Source organism: Lycium barbarum, chromosome 9, assembly GCF_019175385.1.
Source record: "Lycium barbarum isolate Lr01 chromosome 9, ASM1917538v2, whole genome shotgun sequence".
Lineage (NCBI taxonomy): Eukaryota > Viridiplantae > Streptophyta > Magnoliopsida > Solanales > Solanaceae > Lycium > Lycium barbarum.
In genome coordinates this window covers 24482135-24502053 of record NC_083345.1, presented here as the reverse complement: position 1 = coordinate 24502053, position 19919 = coordinate 24482135, and the positions used below count along the sequence as shown (strand labels likewise).

General features: G+C 41.8%; 1 protein-coding gene across 5 annotated transcripts; it reads left to right on the top strand.

Annotated features, from left to right (window-relative positions):
* Positions 1-12038: 12038 nt before the first annotated feature.
* On the top strand, positions 12039-18866 carry LOC132610484 (protein NPGR2-like). 5 transcript variants are annotated; one of them, XM_060324800.1, is made up of 7 exons: positions 12045-12672; positions 13355-13614; positions 14198-14450; positions 15140-15448; positions 15587-16359; positions 17357-17510; positions 18414-18866. In XM_060324800.1, exons 2-7 carry the CDS (start codon positions 13423-13425, stop codon positions 18728-18730), a joined length of 1998 nt encoding a protein of 665 aa, XP_060180783.1. In that variant the 5' UTR covers positions 12045-12672; positions 13355-13422; the 3' UTR covers positions 18731-18866. The 5 variants fall into 5 exon arrangements, with proteins under 5 accessions (XP_060180782.1, XP_060180781.1, XP_060180783.1 ...); XM_060324799.1 differs by lacking the exon at positions 18414-18866 and adding an exon at positions 18022-18391 and having other exon boundaries at positions 12039-12672; positions 15140-16359; XM_060324798.1 differs by having other exon boundaries at positions 12042-12672; positions 15140-16359; positions 17360-17510.
* Positions 18867-19919: the final 1053 nt, after the last annotated feature.

Sequence of the window (19919 nt, the reverse complement as noted above, 5' to 3'; positions counted from 1 at the left end):
CCTGCCAATAATGAGCATTAACTACGCAATAATAACAAGCAATAAAGAGGACCATTAAGACACCACACTGATAACCTTAAGCTTGATTTATAATGGCAGTCCATTGAGCTTTCATCCGGAGCTATTCCAACGGTCTTCCGGTCCTAACGGTATCTCCGGTACAATGAAGCCACCTCTGGTGAACGTGTGTGCTGACTCATTCTTGACTTATTCATTTTGCCATGTGTCGCAATGGCATTGGTCCAGCTGTATTATACAAATTTAGCACAATACAGATAGTCCCCTCCCCCCCCCACTTTTCGGGATTTCAACAGTCATGACCGGGAAGTGGAAGAGGTTCGAACTTGATATGATTACGTGGGAAACAAAGACTTGAAATTACCTCAATCGTCACGCAAATCACTAGAAATGTCACTATTCATGAAAGGCGGCGACTGACTCTTTGAAATGACCGGTGACGCCTCGTTTAAAGGGAATTCAAAGATCTCCCTTCCTTATATAAACTCAAATCCTTTACCATGTTTACCTCATTCATGCAAATTATTACCTTCCTTTTACGCATCAACCCTTCCTTACAGAAGCCACAAACTTTTTCCTAAGAAAAACACACCATACTTCTATCATGGCATTATCACTGAACAACCCTATGCATTCATTTCCTTCCTCCTCTCATTCCTCTGAGAGTTCTCCTATCAAAAGGCAAGGGAAAGCTCGCGAGATTTGTACCACCATGGAAATCGACATGGGGTCCCTCGCTGCAGAGATTCCACCTTGGACTGTGCATAGCTGGGTGACATCCGGATTGATACAAGCCACGAATCAGTAGGAGAGATCAGTTCGTTAATAACCAATGAAAATCTCCCTCAAGTATTTGAGGATTGCAATTGGGGACCCGAGGTTGTGGTCCTCCCAGTTGGCATGGAAGGAAGGATGACAAACCACGTTGAGAGATACTCCATGGTCCACACTTATTCTTTCACCATTGGGTTCTCGCTACCGGTTTCTTGGTTGATTGAGACCTGCTGGCGAAGGTATCAGGTCTTCCTAGGCGAGCTTCCCCCCTCCCCCCCCCCCCCCTAACTATGAAGGACTGTTTATTGCATGCAGAACCTTGTTAATCATCGGGCTCGCCTTTACCATCGACCACTTGATGCAACTTTATTCCCTACGTTTGGTCCAGGGCAGAATGATCCATTTATTCCCCCGGGGATCCTGTGGGCTGATATCCAGTGCCGAGGACGACTTCGACCAGGGCTGGTGTGACCGATTTGTTATGATTCAAATAGATTTTCTCTACCGTGCTTCCTCAAAACCCTTCCCGGAAGCCTGGAACCATACTCGTAAGTCTGAATCCGCGCTGTTTTTCCTTACCCGTACTTTTTATAAGTGTGTTGCACAACTTGCTTCTATTTACAGCCATGTTTGATTGGGTGATAGACCTGCTGCGTGCTACTTCAGGAATAGTCAAGACTTGGAAAAGTCTTACAGCCAAATGGTGAAAAGGAAAGAACCATGGTAAGATAATGTACCCCCCGCCACGAATCTTCCGTGTGTGCTTCTCCTCCTTTCCTCATGACCTTCCTTTGATCTCGTACAGGTATCCCCACGAGGCTGTCATCAGCCCAAAAAATCCCCTCGAGTGAAACCTCTTTCTCCAACATCATGACTGCCACCACTCGAAACTCAGGCGACCGGAAGCGCAGGGCTGGTAACCCCTCGCAACTTGTTGGGACTTCGACCAAAGAAATAGGTTCCTAAGTGAGGACTTGGCACTGACTTCTCAAGGCATGGAGGGAAGTACAGCTAGCCACTGTGTGGTGGATGTTGATGAAGAGAATGAGAACCCCCTGCCCCCGGGGAGCGGAGCCTTCTGAGTTTGGCGGGGGACAGCCTGGTCCCAACCCGACTAACGCCTTGGTAGCATATCTCAAATTCACTGATCCCGGGGGAGAGTTCCGTTAAGCCCGAGTCCCTCGGTCTTAACTTGAAAACATTACTGGCCCAGCTCGCTGACCAAATCCTCAAGAGCCATTGTATACGGTAAAAACCGGATGCGAGGCAAACCGGTGGAGCGAGGGGGCCGACTGATCTGCCTTCTTCGTCATTCGAACGACCAAGCCCGGTGACCCGAGCATTCGCGGCTGTTGGTCCGAGTAGCCGTTGGTCCGTGTGCCGTTGGTCCGAGTAGCCGTTGGTCCGTGTGGCCGTTGGTCCGAGTAGTCGTTGGTCCGTGTGGCCGTTGGTCCGAGTAGCCGTTACACGTGGGTCAAGCGCCAGTAACGTCCTGTCCTGGTCAACTACCCACCATGCGTGTGTCAGACGGCGCCGTCAGTCTAATCCCAACAAATCCGTGCAGAGTTGTCCTTATTGCTATTATTTTATTAGCTCACATCATATGAGACCCATGGAGGTCACACTATAAATAGAGCACATCCCCCTCCTTTGTAAGGGCTGGCTCCCTGGGATCAACAACATTTTTGTACTAGAAGATATATACAAATCTCTCTCTCAATATTAGATTTTGGTCCGGAATCATTGTGTTCATCTCTATTACTTGTTCAAACAAATAATACTTATATGTTAGTAGATGTATAAATCCACAGTGGTCCTCTAAGCATCATCGTTTTCTTCACATCTTAACCATACGAATCTTGTATCCATCAAATATATCGAGATTCAAACACATATCCTATACCCGCGTACAAATTCAATTGATTTACCAAATTCGGGGTAAACAGTTTGGCGCCCACCGTGGGGCTAGGATAATAGTGGTCTTTGATCTTGATCTCTATCTTACCCATCAAAATCGGAAACATCTGTTGTCCGTCTCGGAAGAAACGGACCAAATGGCTAACAGTGGGCAATCTGGTCACGTCAACAACAACGAGATCGTGGCCGAAAATGAAGGCAGCGGGCCGCGAGGATTGCCAAACCCCACTGACCCTTTAAATACTAACAATTCGATTACTTTGTCCGGGACACAAGTCCGGAAAGAACCGGATACCCCGAATGATAATATTGACTTGCGTTTAATTTTTGAAATGTTGCAGGAACAGAGAGCGGCGATTGCTGAACAGGGAATCGCAATAGCCCGGTTGCAAAATGGAGGAGATGAAGCGACCCCGGGGAAGACGAAGGGTGTTGTCGAAATCGGAAGAAACGAGCCACGGATGGTCGAGAGTAACGGTTCAGGAGCCGGTTCCTCCACCGAGGTTCTAAAGATGCTCGAAACTTTGGCAAAACGGGTAGACTCGACCGAAAATAGGGTCGAGATGTATAACTCCCGGGTGGATCAAATACCGGGGGCTCCACCTTTGCTAAAAGGGCCAAACTCGAAAAGGTACATTCAAAGGCCTTTTCCTCCGAGTGCGGCCCCGGAATTGATCCCGAAGAGGCTCAAAATGCCGGATATCCAAAAATATGACGGCACAACGGACCCTTGCGAACACGTGACCTCATACACCTGTGCTATAAAAGGCAATGATATGGAAGAGGATGAAATCGAATCCGTGTTGCTGAAAAAATTCGGGGAAACTCTGGCAAAAGGAGCATTGACTTGGTACGATCATCTGCCCGAGCATTCAATCACTTCTTTCGAAACGCTCGCCGATGCCTTCATAAAAGCACACGCCGGAGCCAAAAAGGTGCAGGCTCGGAAGGCGGATATTTTCCGAATTGCCCAAAGAAACGATGAGTTACTGCGTGAATTTGTCAGTCGGTTCCAAAGGGAACGAATGGAGCTTCCCCCGGCTCCGGAGGAATGGGCTGCACAAGCTTTCACAAAAGGGCTCAATGTTCGGAGCTCGACGGCTTCGTTCAAATTAAAGGAAAGCTTGGTGGAATACGAGGCTGTGACATGGGCAGATGTCCATAACCGGTACGAGTCGAAGATTCGGGTGGAGGATGACCAACTCGAGCTTCCCCCAGGGCCCGTAAATATGAACAAAAGTCTGGAGAGACCAAGGAAGAATTACGAACCGGAGGCCAGATCGTCGAGGGAGAGGTACCAGCCATATTCTCATCCGGAGAAACCAAGCTTCAGGTCGGACTAAGGTATGGACTCCTCGTGTTTTTCTATTGACCTCTTTATTTTTTTTGCAAGAAGTCAAGTACCGGATAAAGTTAGAATCTAGGTCTGAAAACACGTGTTGCACTCTTTTCCTTAGTACGGTTTTGTCCCAAAATGGGTTTTCCGACTAGGTTTTTAATGAGGCAACAAGTACAACGTGTTACTCAACAAAGATAAGGGACCAGCACCCGGAAACTCGAGGTCACACCCTCCGAAGTGGGGGCTTGATAGCACTCACCCGACCTCGCAGCTCGGATAAATACTAGGGGACTTATACCCACATCGAGGTTTACCCCGGTTAGTGGAAAACGGAGGGGCTCAACAAGTCAAGACCGGACCAAACGATCATAATGAATCGTGTCCCATTCAACATTTGCTACGGCAAAACAAAGGCCCGTCCACCGGCCACAGCCTCCGATGTAAGGACCAAACGATCATAATGAATCGTGTCCCATTCAACATTTGCTACGGCAAAACTACGGCCCGGCCACCGGCCATAGCCTCCGATGTAAGGACCAAACGATCATAATGAATCGTGTCCCATTCAACATTTGCTACGGCAAAACTAAGGCCCGGCCACCGGCCACAGCCTCCGATGTAAGGACCAAACGATTATAATGAATCGTGTCCCATTCAACATTTGCTACGGCAAAACTACGGCCCGGCCACCGGCCATAGCCTCCGATGTAAGGACCAAACGATCATAATGAATCGTGTCCTATTTTTCATTTACTACAACAAGGCAGAAGGAATTAAAATTCTCATATGTACAAACATTTTGCAAACACAAAGTCATCAAAGGCTGGTATAACAAAATCTTGGGTGTCTTTCTGTTAAAAGGACTTCGCCCCGATGGTAACCGCCGTATTCCGGCACTGCCCCACTCACATACTCTATATCGAGGATTGTGCCCGAAATTCGACAAAGGCGACAAGGTCACAATGACCCAAGCCAAAGCTCGGCAAATTCTCCCAAAACGGGGATTGCTACATCAAAAACTTTGCCAAGGTTGAAAAAATACCGACCCTGAAGAAAATACCTATCGTAATTCGGAGACATCTGAACTTATGAAGCATCGGATAAGTCCCACGGGCACGGTGAATTAATGACTATGAGTCGACCTGTCCTAAAACGGACCAACGATCATGACCAAAATAATGGCAAACATTCAAAACGAAGAAATAAGAAGGTAACGACGAGCTGACAGGGCCACCGGTTTCGGAAGTTATCCACTCCCCGCTACTCCGATAGATCGGAGATCCGGGAAGTGTGGGGCTATCTGTATACGGTAAACACCGGATGCGAGGCAAACCGGTGGAGCGAGGGGGCCGACTGATCTGCCTTCTTCGTCATTCGAACGACCAAGCCCGGTGACCCGAGCATTCGCGGCTGTTGGTCCGAGTAGCCGTTGGTCCGTGTGCCGTTGGTCCGAGTAGCCGTTGGTCCGTGTGGCCGTTGGTCCGAGTAGCCGTTGGTCCGTGTGGCCGTTGGTCCGAGTAGCCGTTGGCCGTTGCACGCGGGTCAAGCGCCAGTAACGTCCTGTCCTGGTCAACTACCCACCATGCGTGTGTCAGACGGCGCCGTCAGTCTAATCCCAGCAAATCCGTGCAGAGTTGTCCTTATTGCTATTATTTTATTAGCTCACATCATATGAGACCCATGGAGGTCACACTATAAATAGAGCACATCCCCCTCCTTTGTAAGGGCTGGCTCCCTGGGATCAACAACATTTTTGTACTAGAAGATATATACAAATCTCTCTCTCAATATTAGATTTTGGTCCGGAATCATTGTGTTCATCTCTATTACTTGTTCAAACAAATAATACTTATATGTTAGTAGATGTATAAATCCACAGTGGTCCTCTAAGCATCATCGTTTTCTTCACATCTTAACCATACGAATCTTGTATCCATCAAATATATCGAGATTCAAACACATATCCTATACCCGCATACAAATTCAATTGATTTACCAAATTCGGGGTAAACAGCCATACCACCGCCACCACTGCCATAGCTGAAGAAGGGAAGTTGCCGATGGAAAACTTGATAGCAGCGGAGAACCGCCAACTGCCTGTGAGGTAGAGATGCTCCAGATAAGGTGCCGTCATTCGGAGTCCTTAAAGCGTTCACTGCGGCTAAGTTATGATAAGGTTAAACAAATACTGGACGAGCGAGAGGAGTCCCTTCGGGTCAAGAGCTCTGATCAACAAAACCTTCAAGTAAGGATCGATTTCCTGGAAAGCAACATAGAGACCGCTAGGGGGGAAACTAAGGTGTTTAGAGGCTTTCTGAGCACAGCTCCGAGCATGATGGAAAGGACTGCAATGGTGCCGAGCTGCCAAAGAGCACCAGGCCAGCTTGGTTCGTGACCTTGCCATTTTGAAGTCTCATAGAGATTCCTTTCATGAAGCTTTGGACAAGAAACTGGATCTCACCGAGGTTTTATTGGATGCTGGCATGGACTTTATGGCCACTGAATCTGTAATGGCGAACTTCTGGTCATTCGAGGACAGCAGCTCCGTTAGCGAGAAAACAGGGATCACTCCTCATGACGGGGGCGATTCGCATCTTTAAGACTTTTCAATTTCTCGGGCATGCGTGATCATGTTTATCTTTTTGTTTCATACAAACACTTTTAGCTTCGATTAGTCCTTCACGAAGTCGAGCCTACCGGTCGACTTCTGTAACTTTTTTTAATTTTGTCTTCCGGTGTTATAAGCCCGGAGAGACTTTAATAAATGCACTTATCTTCATGAATTGTTCTTTATTTAGCCTTTGCATTTTTTTAATTCTCCGAATAAGGCTTATTAACCCTCGATTTTGAATGATAAGATAACCGAACCTGTGACTCTAAAGTCTTGGGATTTCGGTCCGAAAGGTTTTAACCTCGCGATCTCAGAATTCTAGCCGTTTGGTTTTTCTCTTATACTCCCAAACTGCCAAGCCCCTGTGAGGTTTATATTTAGCCTTTCCGGTTAGCATGCCGGGAAAATTTTCATTCGGTTGCTATTATATCCGAACTTAACCTTCTTTCCTATTTTATTTTTGGAAGAAGTTTTATTAAAATAAGAGAGGGCCTTTGTTTTTCGGTGCTTTAGAAAAGGACGTCTCCAATTCATTTTGGCACAAGTTTTTGGTATGACATAAATTGCATCCGTTTAATGTACTTGCTTTCCATGGCAAAGATTTTTCATAAAAAGGAAAATTTTATTGATTCCCTTAACTTTCACTTAAGTTACAAAACTGAAATACGGCTACCATCTATTGTGGTCAGTCTAATTACATGTATTTATTCCTTTTTCCAGGCAGTCCCCGGTTCTGATTGATTTCAACTTTTGCTTTGGTTTTTGGCTAGATTTTTGCTTGTGGCCAAGTCATATAGCCTCACACGAGTATATGTGTATATATAGCCCCCTCTCCCCAGTGTTTGGGAGTAAAGAATAAAGTTCCAAGCACTGTGGAATGCCCCCGGAGAAACGTTTGAACAATTGTTAGGCGCTGTCTCATTAAAAACCTTGTTGGGAAAACCCAATTAGGACAAAAATCAAACGAAGGGAAAAAGAGTTTTGGGAGCTTATTGATATCCCCATCTTCTTGTTGGTACAACCCTTTCCCGGCAATGCCAATTACTTTATAGGGGCTTTCCCAATTTGGCCTGAGCTTTTCGGTGCTAGCATCTCGGGTATTGTGCGTCACCTTCCGAAGGACCAAGTCCCTAACTTTAAAGTGTCTGAGGTTAGCCCAACGATTGTAGTAACGTTCCATCCACTGCTTTTGGGTGACCATCTAGACGTATGCTAGATATATGTGTTCTTCTAGTAAGTCCAATTGTACCAGCATCGCCTCCGTATTGGGTTGCTCTTGTGCCCGAATATACCTTGAACTGGGAGTACCGACTTCTACCGGGATCAACACTTCTGCCACATATATTAAAGAGAATGTAGTTTCTCCGGTGCTAGACTTTGTTGTGGTTCTATAAGCCCACAACACCTCCAGTAACTTTGACGGCCAAGCTCCTTTGACGTCCTCTAATTTCTTCTTCAAATTCTGAATGACAGTTTTGTTTGTTGGTTCTGGTCACCACTGGGGTGATATGGAGAAAAGGTTATGCGTTTGATGTTCAAATCCTCAAGGAACTTAGTGACCTTGGACCCTATGAACTATGGGCCATTATCACAAGTTATTTCCTTCGGGACGCCAAAGCGCAGATTGTGTGCTGCCAAATAAAGTTGATCACCTCCTTCTCTCGGACCTTCCGTTATGCAGCTGCCTTGACCCAATTGGAGAAATAATCAGTTACCATCAATACGAACCACACTTGACCAGGTCCTACCGGCAATGGTCCAACTATGTCCATCCCCCGTTTGAGGAATAGCCAAGGGTAAATCACCGATACAGCTCCTCGCCTGGTTGATGTAGCATTTGAGCATACTGCTGACACTTGTCACTTACGGATGAATGCCTTCGCATCCTCCTCTATTCTAGGATAGTAATATCCAGCCCTGAGGAATTTCTTAGTAAGTGACTCCGCGTTTGAATGATTGCCGCAAATCCCCTCATGGACCTCTTGCATTACATAGTCAGACTCTCCAGGACTTATACATCTCGCCATTGGATAGAATAAACATCTCTGGTGAAGCAGGCTGTCCACGACGCAATACCGATCTGCTTTAGCTCGTAAAGCCCGTGACTCTTTCGAGTCCTCCGATAGCTTCCTGTGATTGAGGTAGTCCAGAAATTCATTCCGCCAATCCCAAATCAGGCTTTTGGAATTGATCTCATCATAACCTGCTTGATCTAATGTTGAGTGTAATAACTGGACCACTGATTCAGAACTTAAGCCTAATGACTCCGTTGAGGAGCCCAGATTGGCAAGTGCGTCCGCTTCCATATTCACCACAGTCCATGTCACACCCCGACTTTACTAGGGTGTGATGGGCACCCGACCACATATTCGGAGCCGAGCGAACCCGCTGACTCTTATTACATATATAACCCTTTGAACCCCTAAATCAAGTACACATAATAAAATTTACTGAAATATTCTTTTTGTTGCTTTCAAATCAAATAAAATTTGTAACTGTGTAAAACTTGTATCATAATACAAACTGACTCCCGAAACCCACGACTCTGTCTGCAAAGTCTCTAACTTTGAACAAAACGTCATAGCACATATACTCTGACTCGGCAGCACTCCAGAACATACGGCCATGTATCACATTCCCGCCATTCAAGGCTTCCAATTCCGAATTACAGAATGAGTATATCAAAACTTACCATTGTAACTTCCTGTATCATTTCTCATCTCCTTCCGTCGTATGTAAGGCTTACATATGGAATTTCATTTCTTATGACTTGGCTCTATCGCACGATCTATGACTGAAAGAAGGTCAACAATCCCTAGATGCCCCGTAGCCTCCTGTTTATAAATGTGGCGCGCTTCACACCATAAACAGGACTCTACCGGACACGACTTTGCAGACAACCCCTAGGACAGACCTGCTCTGATACCACTTTGTCACACCCCGACTTTACTAGGGTGTGATGGGCACCCGACCCCATACTCGGAGCCTCACTCCAGCGGTACTATTTTGTGTATGTACATTCGGGCACGACAGTACTCGGCCCTTTCTATGTATAAGTGTACTATGTCTAGAGGCTCGTAGACAGATATGCACAGTCAGCTATGTACAGTTAGATGTGTTGTATTTTGAATTGTTCGCGTCCCGGTATAACGCGATAGCGGAAAGCTTACTACTTATGTTTATGGTGACGCTGCTAATGTTAATATTCAGAAAAAAAAACATGGCTCTGTTTACACGGCTTGCCATGAGGTAAAGGTAATATGTTAGATAAGGGGTGCTTGGTACAAGTATCGGGTACTCGTCACGGCCCCTAGTCGGGTCGTGACAGTCCATTCTTGAAACAGGGCAACTAATTCAGGTACCTTCTCAAGGTACCGCAATATGCGCTCCTCTTTGTCCTCGAATACTCCATGTACTTGATTCACTACCAGCAAGGAATCACACTTAGCCTCAATGACTTTTGCACCTAGTTCCCGAGCTAGCTCGAGACCTCCAATCAAAGCTTCGTACTTTGCTTCATTATTAGTTAGGGGCACTCTATTAATTGCCTACCTCAGGATTTCCCCCTTAGGGGTATGGAGGACTACGCCTAGCCCTGTCCTTTTTACGTTGGATGCTCTATCAGTGTAAATCAGCCATACCTCGGGTGCAGCCCCAAGCATCAGAGAGGCTTCCTTTTTGGTATAGGGAGCCACACCCGGACTGAAATCAACCACGAAATCCTTGAGGACTGGATCGTAGTATGAGGCTTATATTCAATATCAAATTCACTCAACTCAACTGCCCACTTTGCCAATCGTCCCGAAAATTCGGGCTTGTGAAGCACATTCCTTAAAGGGAACGTGGTCACAACAAAAATCGAGTGGCACTGGAAATATGGCCAGAGCTTTCGCGAAGCCATCACTAGTGCGAAGGCCAATCTTTCCAGGAGAGGGTACCGTGTTTCGGCCCCGGACATGACCTTACTTACATAATAGATAGGAAACTGTGTACTTTACTCTTCTCGTACCAGGACAGCACTTACCGCTACCTCTAAAACGACCAGGCAAACCAATAAAAGCTCACTGTCTTTTGGCTTTGACATGAGTGGAGGAGAAGACAGGTATGCCTTGAGATCTCAAAGCGCCTGCTGGCATTCCGAAGTCAATTCAAAGTCGTTCTTCTTTTGAGAAAAGAGAAAAACTTATGGCACTTCTATGAAGATCGGGATATAAACCTGCTGAGCGCGACTATGCGGTCGTTAACCGCTACACCTCCTTTACATCCTTCAGGGTATCTGGAATATTCTCGATAGCTTTTATCTTCTCCGGGGTTTATTTCTATCCCTCTTTGAGAGACAAGAAAAAACAAAAAGTTTTCGGATCCAACCCCGAATGCACATTTGTTTGGATTTAGCTTCATGTTGTATAGCCTTAGGACCTCAAACGTTTCCTGCAAATGACTAAGATGGTCCCTTGTATGGAGACTCTTAACTAAAATGTCATCAATGTATACTTCCATTGTTTTGCCTATTTGTTGCACAAACATTTTGTTTACGAGCCTATGGAAAGTGGCTCTATCATTCTTTAACCCAAAGTGCATTACATTGTAGCAATAAGTTTCAAAATTAGTGATGAAAGATGTTTTCTCTTGGTCTTCTGGGTGCATCTTGATTTGGTTATACCCAGAGTAGGCATCGAGAAAACTCATTGCTTCATGACCGGCAGTGGCATTGATCATTTGATTAATGCTCGGCAGCAGAAATGAATCCTTCGGGTATCAATTTTATATTACCTCTCTACATCTTTTCGCCTTTTTAAATTTTTTATAAACTATAACAAATTGATAAAGTTTGATATAAGTACGATTTGCGGGTAAGTTTTAAGTGTCGAAAAACAGTTTTAAGTGATGAAACTGATTTTATAATTAAGTAACTACGTATTTGGATAGAAGTGTTAAAATTGCTAATATGTTGTTGGTGTGTTCGATAATAAGTGTCAATAAACTGCGTTTCATTTTTGTTAAAATACGCTTAATTTTTTTTATAAAATTATGAATTTAAAAATATTATACAAGAACGATAAATACCGAGTGAAGAGAAAGGTATTTTGAGAATCACAAAATTTTATTCAGAATAAAAATAAAAACCTTGGTCAAACAATAAATGTTTATAAGCATAAAAGTTATAAGTTGAGTCAGAAACTGAAGATAACTAACTTATGATTTTTGTTAAGACAGTTTAATCAGCTTATAAATTTAGCCACAAAAACAAGAAAAAAATATATATAATTGTATGGATGACAAATGGCAAATTGATGAAGGACCAGCATGATTAGGTGAACAGTTACTCCATAAAAGGACAACATTCATTATGTCATTACCTTCAGGCTTCAGCTTCCAGAATTGATGAAATTGAGATTTGACTTTGTCAGTTACTTACTGCTGTACAAAATTGTAGTGAAAAGACTGTTTTCTTCATTCTATAACATTGTCAGTTGACAAAGTAAATTCCAAACTTTATATTATTTCAAGAATTGTCTGCCCCCACAATTCCCACTACTGTCTTTTTACTATACTTTGTAACAATAAATCTTCTTGTTTTGTACAGATACCACCCACCCACCCCTTCAAAGTACCCCTATTCACAACCCCATATCATCATTGGTTTCTCAGATTGTTCTTGGAACTGTGTTATTACTAGCAACTAATAATTATTTACACAAAGTGGATAAATTTGCCTTTTAGGTGGATTCCACCCACCCACCTGCCTATTAAAAGGGTCCCTACACCACAACCCCAAATCATTATTGGATTCTGAGACTCTTCTTGAACTGTGTTTGTTGTGGACTAGTGGTAATTTACACACAAAAAAGTGGAGAAATTTCACTAGAAAAAGAAAATAAAAGTTTGAAGCTTTGTTATATTCTTTGTTTGATCAAGAAAGAATGGAGTTTTGATTGGAGATAAAAGAATGGAAACTGCTGTGGTTGGCTTGTTTTCAATGTCTCTTCCTTTATTTACCTAATGGTGAAAGGTATAATCCCTTTTCCCTGTTCTAATTTCTTCTTTTCTTTGCTTATTATCATTGTTCTTTTTTGGTATATGATGGGTCCATCATTCTATTAGGCCTCTAATTATCTCACTTATTGGTCATTTAGTTGGAGATGTTTTTGTCTTCCCCCTACGTTCTATGTGTCATGGGAAAAGGAAAAAGAAAAACCATTTGGCATTGAGGGACAGAATATAAATATGGAGATAGATGTATACAATATGGGAATTTTGTCACTGTGCTTTAACTTGTTCACTTTTTGGTTCAAAGATGGTGATCAAACTAAATGGTGTCACTTTAATTGGGTCAAAGGGATTATAATAACAATAATTTATTATTTAGAAGAGTTTGTGGTTTTGTGTTTACAACAATGGGATGTTGAGTTTAGACATAAACTGTCAATTGACTGCAATCTGCCCCTACTTAAAGAAAGATAAAGATGCAAGGGAAAGAAAGGAAATAAATATTTGGCTGGTAAAGCAGTAAATTTATTGAGGGGAGGCAGTAATATGGTTTATCATCTTGCTGTGATTCCTCTTGTGCTTTTCTTTTTATTATCCCATGATTGTGATTATTAATAAGTATTAAAACTCAGCAGTACTTGTAGTTATAGCTATTTTCCTTGAGAAATGAGCTTAATTCCTTGTTGATGTTGCTGACATTGAAGGATTGTAGAATGTTAATTGGGTCGACAAAAGGGGAAGACCTTGGACTATTTTGAAAGTGCGCAAGAGAATGAGTTGCCTACGTTCGTCTGAACAAATTATGATGGATGAAATGGTTCCATCTCCTGAGTCCCTTGCAACTAAGGATTACACATCAAGTGTCCATTCATCACGAACTGGAGTAGCTGGACAAACGCCTGATACTGGCAATATTGAAGAAGCCGAATCATCTTTGCGTGAGAGTGGTTGTTTGAATTATGAGGTGACTTCCCTGTTTATTACATGTCAATCTTTTCCTTTATCTCTTTTGTCCTATTGCATCTCAATGTGAATCTGCCTTTCATGTAGGGGTGCTAAAGTAGCCCATTTAAACATAACCCCCCACCAAAGTTTGGGCTGGTCATTTACCAGGCCATTTATTCGCTCAGCCATTTCAGCTCATTAAAAAATGGGCTGATATGTAGGACAAATTGTCTCATGAGAAATCTTGTCAAAATATTTTCAAAAAGATACTTTTTATCTGGTAAATAATATGCAGCAATAATAAAGACTAAAAATAGTTTTATCAATACTAAAAAAATATAAAAGAACAAACCAAGAAATTAAAACTTAGTGAAAAATTGGGCAGGTTGGATTATGACCCGCTTTTAACCCATTTCAACCCAAGTAACTTTTGGGCGGGTCAATAACCAACCCATTTTGACCCGCCCAAATTCTGCCGAACTTGCCCATTTGGCACCCCTACTTTGGTGGATCATCTCATCCTTAACAGCTTCAAGGTTTAATTTGCATGTAGCACAATTTTCATTTGGTGGAAGTTTAACTAAGTTATCACTATTTTCCAGGAAGCAAGAGCATTACTAGGAAGATATGAATACCAAAAGGGGAATATAGAGGCTGCTCTACATGTTTTTGAAGGGATAGATATTGCCTCAGTGACTCCTAAGCTGAAAATCTCCCTTGCCGAAAGAGTGCAAACTCAAAAGAGACGTTCAAAGAGTTTTTCTACACCGCCATTGTCCATACACGCTGCCAGTTTGCTCCTTGAAGCAGTCTTTCTCAAAGCGAAATCATTGCAGGCGCTTCAGAGGTACAAAGGTAGAGTATATGTCGCAGTCAATATTTTTATGAGCTTGTCTTTTTGTACTAGTCATCTTCAATAATGGAAAAGTTTGTTCAGTTTGCTTCATTTATTATTTTATTTTATCAGTCTGGTACAAGCGCAAAATAAAATATATTTCCTCTTTTTACTAGCTTCCGTAATGTTTCCTTTTTCTGGAAAGTGGTTGCTTTTCCATCAGTTTAACATGATATATTCATGTTGACATTCTGAAGTGTTTGCACTTGCTGTCTGTACTTTTGTTAATAAATTATCCTGAAAACCTTTGGATTACCTTGTTTTTACATGCTTTTGGATTTCCGACAATGTATTTAATTCATGCTTGATACTTTTGATGAATACTGAAAACTAAAAAATGTCATCTGCAACTCTGCTACACCCATCCCAAGTGTATCAGGTTATCTTAAAATTTTTACTATGTCAATGCTTGAACTGTAATTTAGCATTATGCTCAATCACTCTTTGTTGGTTTTCATGAATGGGCGTCCTTAAGGCTTTTGATTAGGCATTCTGCTTTTTTAAATACTTTCTAACCTTTTCAAATGATATGGCTTTGGCCGTACCTTGGATTTTTAGTTAAATTTTCCGCTAGACTTGTAAGAGAAGATTGTCCTTTGTCTACCTGAAAGCCATATTCAGCTAATGAATTTCTAATATCTTTTTGCAGAAGCTGCTCAATCATGTACAGTACTTGTGGACATTCTTGAATCTTCATTACCAGCAGGCTTGCCTGAAACCTTTGCTCCTACTGACTGTAAATTGCAGGAGACTCTCAGCAAGGCTGTTGAGCTGCTTCCTGAATTATGCAAACTTGCAGATGCTCCTCGAGAAGCAATTATGTCATACCGCCGAGCTCTTCTGCATCATTGGAACCTTGACATCCAAACTACTGCAAAGATTCAGAAAGAATTTGCCATCTTTCTTCTCTATAGTGGAGCTGAATCGTGTCCCCCTAATCTCCGATCCCAAATGGACGGTACTTCATTTGTCCCCAGAAACAATATTGAAGAAGCTATTCTTCTCTTGATGATTTTATTGAGAAAGATTTCTCTAGAAAGGATAGAGTGGGACCCTTCGATTCTTGACCATCTCTCGTATGCATTATCTATCTCAGGGGGTTTAAAGACTTTGGCTAGCAAAGTAGAAGAGTTGCTTCCCAGAACTATAGATCGGCAAGAGATGTATCTTATTTTAGCTCTCTGCTATTATGGAGGAGAAGATGAATTCACTGCATTGAACTTGTTACGGAAACTGTTGAGTAGTACAGAAGATAACATCTGTGTTCCAGGTTTGTTATTGGCTTCAAAAGTATGTGCTGAAAACCCAGATTATGCAAGCGAGGGGATAATTTATGCTAACAGAGCCATTGAAAGCCTGCAAGAAAGATGTAGTCATTTGCTGGGTGTTGCCAATTGTGTATTAGGGCTCTCACTTTCAGCTCATTCAAGAGCAATACTGACAGATTCCGAGAGAGTTAAGATACATTCAGATGCACTTAAGTCCTTTGAATCTGCTGGAAAGCTGACAAAGATGAGTGATGCTAATGTCATTTACCATCTTTGTCTGGAAAATGCCGAGCACAGGAAGTTGGATGCCGCAATCCATTACGCAAACTGGTTGCTTAAACTGGAAGGTGGTTCTACTCTGAAAGGATGGATGCTTTTGGCTCGGGTGTTATCAGCTCAGAAACGGTTTCTGGATGCTGAAACTGTAATTAATGTTGCCCTAGAACAGAGTGGAAAGTGGGATCATGGAGAACTGTTGAGGACCAAATCTAAGCTGCAACTCGCGCAGGGTCAAATGAAAAACGCTATAGAAACATATACTCAGCTTCTTGCTATTCTTCAGGTTCAGAGAAAAAGCTTCAGATTGGGAGAAGATCTCAAGGTAAGCGAGTCTTGTCCTTATAAGCTGAAATGGAGCTTTTCAAGAAAGCTTTTTTTTTTCATCTGTCTTATATAACGCTTTTAAAGGTTGTAAGGGGCTTGCAAGTGAACTGACTATAAAGCTTTCTATACATTAAACTCTATAGAGCTTGAACTCCTTATGAACTATGTATCAATTAACCAGCTGTTTAGCTAGTCAGGCTGTGTCTGCTAATACGAAAATTCCATGTCTATCAAATGTGGTTAGATAGAATCGGGAGAACTAAGTGAGGGACTGAACACATTAGCATGCCTTATTGCTTCCTAAAATGAATCTCTCAGAAAGGCTTCTAGGTGTCTCAATTAAACCAAGCTTCTCATACAAACACACCGAATTGGGATATTGGCAGGGCCAAACACACCTATTTCGGCTACGGGTTCATATGAACCCATAACTTTCGATATGGTGTATAAATATACATATACACACACACAAACACACACCGTATATATATATATATATATATATATGTTAGATCTGAACCTATAAGTTAACAGTACAATCATGAGTACAATAGTAAGAATCTTAAAAGTTGAACCATTCAATATAAATCCTGGATTTGCCTCTGGGTAGGAGAGGGGAACGTGCTTCCTTTATCAGTATCTCTCTGACCTTTACAAGTGTGATTGTTGTAAGTGTTAGGCTTTTACTTCTGGTAATACTAACTAGCATTGGCTTTGGGGATGGAGGAGAAGTCTTGAGTTTCTTAGCACATTAGTGGTTTGCTTGACATAATTGGAGGTGAATGAAAACTGAGATTAAAGCCTCATTTTAAATTTTAGGCAGATGAATATGTTGTGCTTCTCTTGCTTCTGTTGATGTGCAACCTTGCAGACTTTGACTTTTCCACTTGTCCTTCTTAGGGATAAATACTTCTCTGGTGTAGCCCGTTTTGCTTGCCTTAAATAACATTTTTTGTGGAGGAAGAAGTAAAAATTTGATTTTATGTACATAACAGCAGTTTGGAGACCATTGCAGAACATTGGAGCTGGAAACCTGGCTGGATCTTGCTTCCATCTACATTAAACTATCACAGTGGCGAGACGCAGAGAAGTGTCTTTTCAAAACTGAGGCCATTAGTTCATATTCAGCTTGTAGATTATATACTGCTGGTATATATATCTCACTCATATTCTCCCCTGGCTGTGCTCATTATTCTAAACATATGCATGTAACTCAAAATGTTCACTCCTGTTGATTTTTTATTCATGAGAAAACCAACAAAAACGCAATTACAAGTCCTTGTTGGTTATAGTCAATTTAACTATTCTGGATGATGTAATGTTGGAACAGTGATTCATAGAATTCGGACCATTTATCCAGTGTTATGAACAAATTCATCTGTGTTAAGGAGTTCTTATCTACTCTGTTAAAAGTTCATAACGTCTCCATGTGATTATATGGGACATGCTCCTATTTGGAATGCCTTTAAATGATCCACTTAATTTTTAATAAGTCCCCATGTTACCGATAGCCAAGCTTCAACGACTAATTTCAACCTTTGTTTTATTTTTCCCCATTGGACCTACTTTATTCAAAACTTGAAAGTCATACAATTCCTTGAATTCCATTAAACCTTCTCTCTTATATCCTAAGATGTTGAAATTGGCTATTATCTTGTAGGCCTTTTAGTGTTACCAGCAGAGAATCCCATAGATATCTGGTGCTTCAAGCTATATATGAGTAAAGGGTCCGGAAAATTAATTGATTTGACAATATCATATCTGTGGGCTGTGCGTCGATGTGGGGGAATCAACTTCTTGTTTACCAACATTCTTTTGGTTATTCACTCCAGCAAATTCTACCTTAAATAGTTACTGGTGGTCATAGGTGAAAAGGTCATCTTGCAAAGTTCTATAAGTTTTTACATGGGAAATGCATCTCCGTTCTTGATTCGGTTACTTCTTTGTAGTCTTACTTACTGGTTCACACTTGTCTGGTTATGTGCAACTAATTCAGTCTGCCAATTAGCATGCTATTCTGATCATGTGGTATACTTTTGGCATCATACTCAGGTTTGCTTAACCAGTCGAAGGGCCTATATAAAGCAGCGCTTGGAGACTATTCCAATGCTTTGGCTGTTAATCCATCCCATGTACCAAGTCTGGTATCAAGTGCAGTGGTGCTTAGGAAGATAGGTAAACGGTCTCCTGCAATTATTCGAAGCCTTCTAACAGAAGCACTAAGGGTTGATCGGATGAATGCTTCTGGATGGTATAATCTGGGCCTGCTTTACAAAGAGGAAGGTTTAGGTTCAGCATCGGAAGCTGCTGAGTGTTTTGAAGCTGCTATTCTTCTGGAAGATACTGAACCTGTTGAGCCATTTAGATGACTTCCTGCCTGTACATAATTTATTACAGATTTTCAAGTTGCAATCTGTGCATCTAATGAATCCATCTCGATTCTTGGGAGCTGTGAATCTGTAGTTCAATAAGAGTGGGAAGAGTATCAATTTTGCTTGTGTTTGACCATGTTTCTGAAGCTGACAGTCCAGGTGCGTTCAAAGAGTTCAGTACTGTACTGCATAGACCTTATTGTGCTGAAGCCACGCATACAACTTTACCGTTACTGCAAAGCTTCTGAGGATCCAACATATGGTAGAAAATTTTACTTGTTCGAGCTCCTCTATGATGCCTAAAGCTGGATTATGTTGCCTTTAAGGGGGCATATTAAAATCAGTGAATCAACCAGTAGTTTGGATCTGAAATAATGAAGAGAAATACTAAAGTGTAAATAGAAGAAAGCTACCGGAAGCAAAGCAATTCAAACTTTATTAAAATCCACAAAGGCATACATATATAGATTCACATTCCTAACTGAAAGGACAAAATTGAGGTACTGAATTTCAGCAACAACCAAATTACAAAAAAAGAGGAAACTAATTCTTAAAAAGTAGGAATTGCAATACTAAAGATATGCTAAATTGCAGTGTTTAACGCAAATAACTAAATCTCCTCTTTGATTCAAGAACTGCAAATTCCAATCTTCAGCCTTGAAAACTTTTAACTTGCTAACTAGAAGTGACTTTAGTAATAAACCTGTCAACTGATTTTTAGACTTCCAGTAAACTAGATTCACTTCTCCATTTTGTTGCAATTCCTAATTGTCAACGGAAAACCGTGTTATCTTCCTGCTCCATATTCATTTTATCTGCAGGCTTGTCAACTTGCTTCCATATTTTATTTTTCTGAAACATTGACATGTTTTTTCTTCGTTGCTTCATTCCACATAGGGTCTTTGAAAGCTTCTTCATGGTCAGTAAGTTCACATATAGCCCGCGTGATGTGGACTCGTATGGATCAAATAAGAGGTTTTTACCTCTCATTTTAACTCTTAGAATGTCTTGTCCAAGTAAATGAAATAATGCGTATCTTCAAACGATACTTTGAATCTTTTTTCTATCAGGTGACTCACGCTCAACAAATTTTAATTAATATCAGGTTCATAAAGAATATTTAAAATTGCCTGAGTACCTGACTTTGTCTTGATTGATATGGTTCCTTTTCCTTTGACAAGAATTT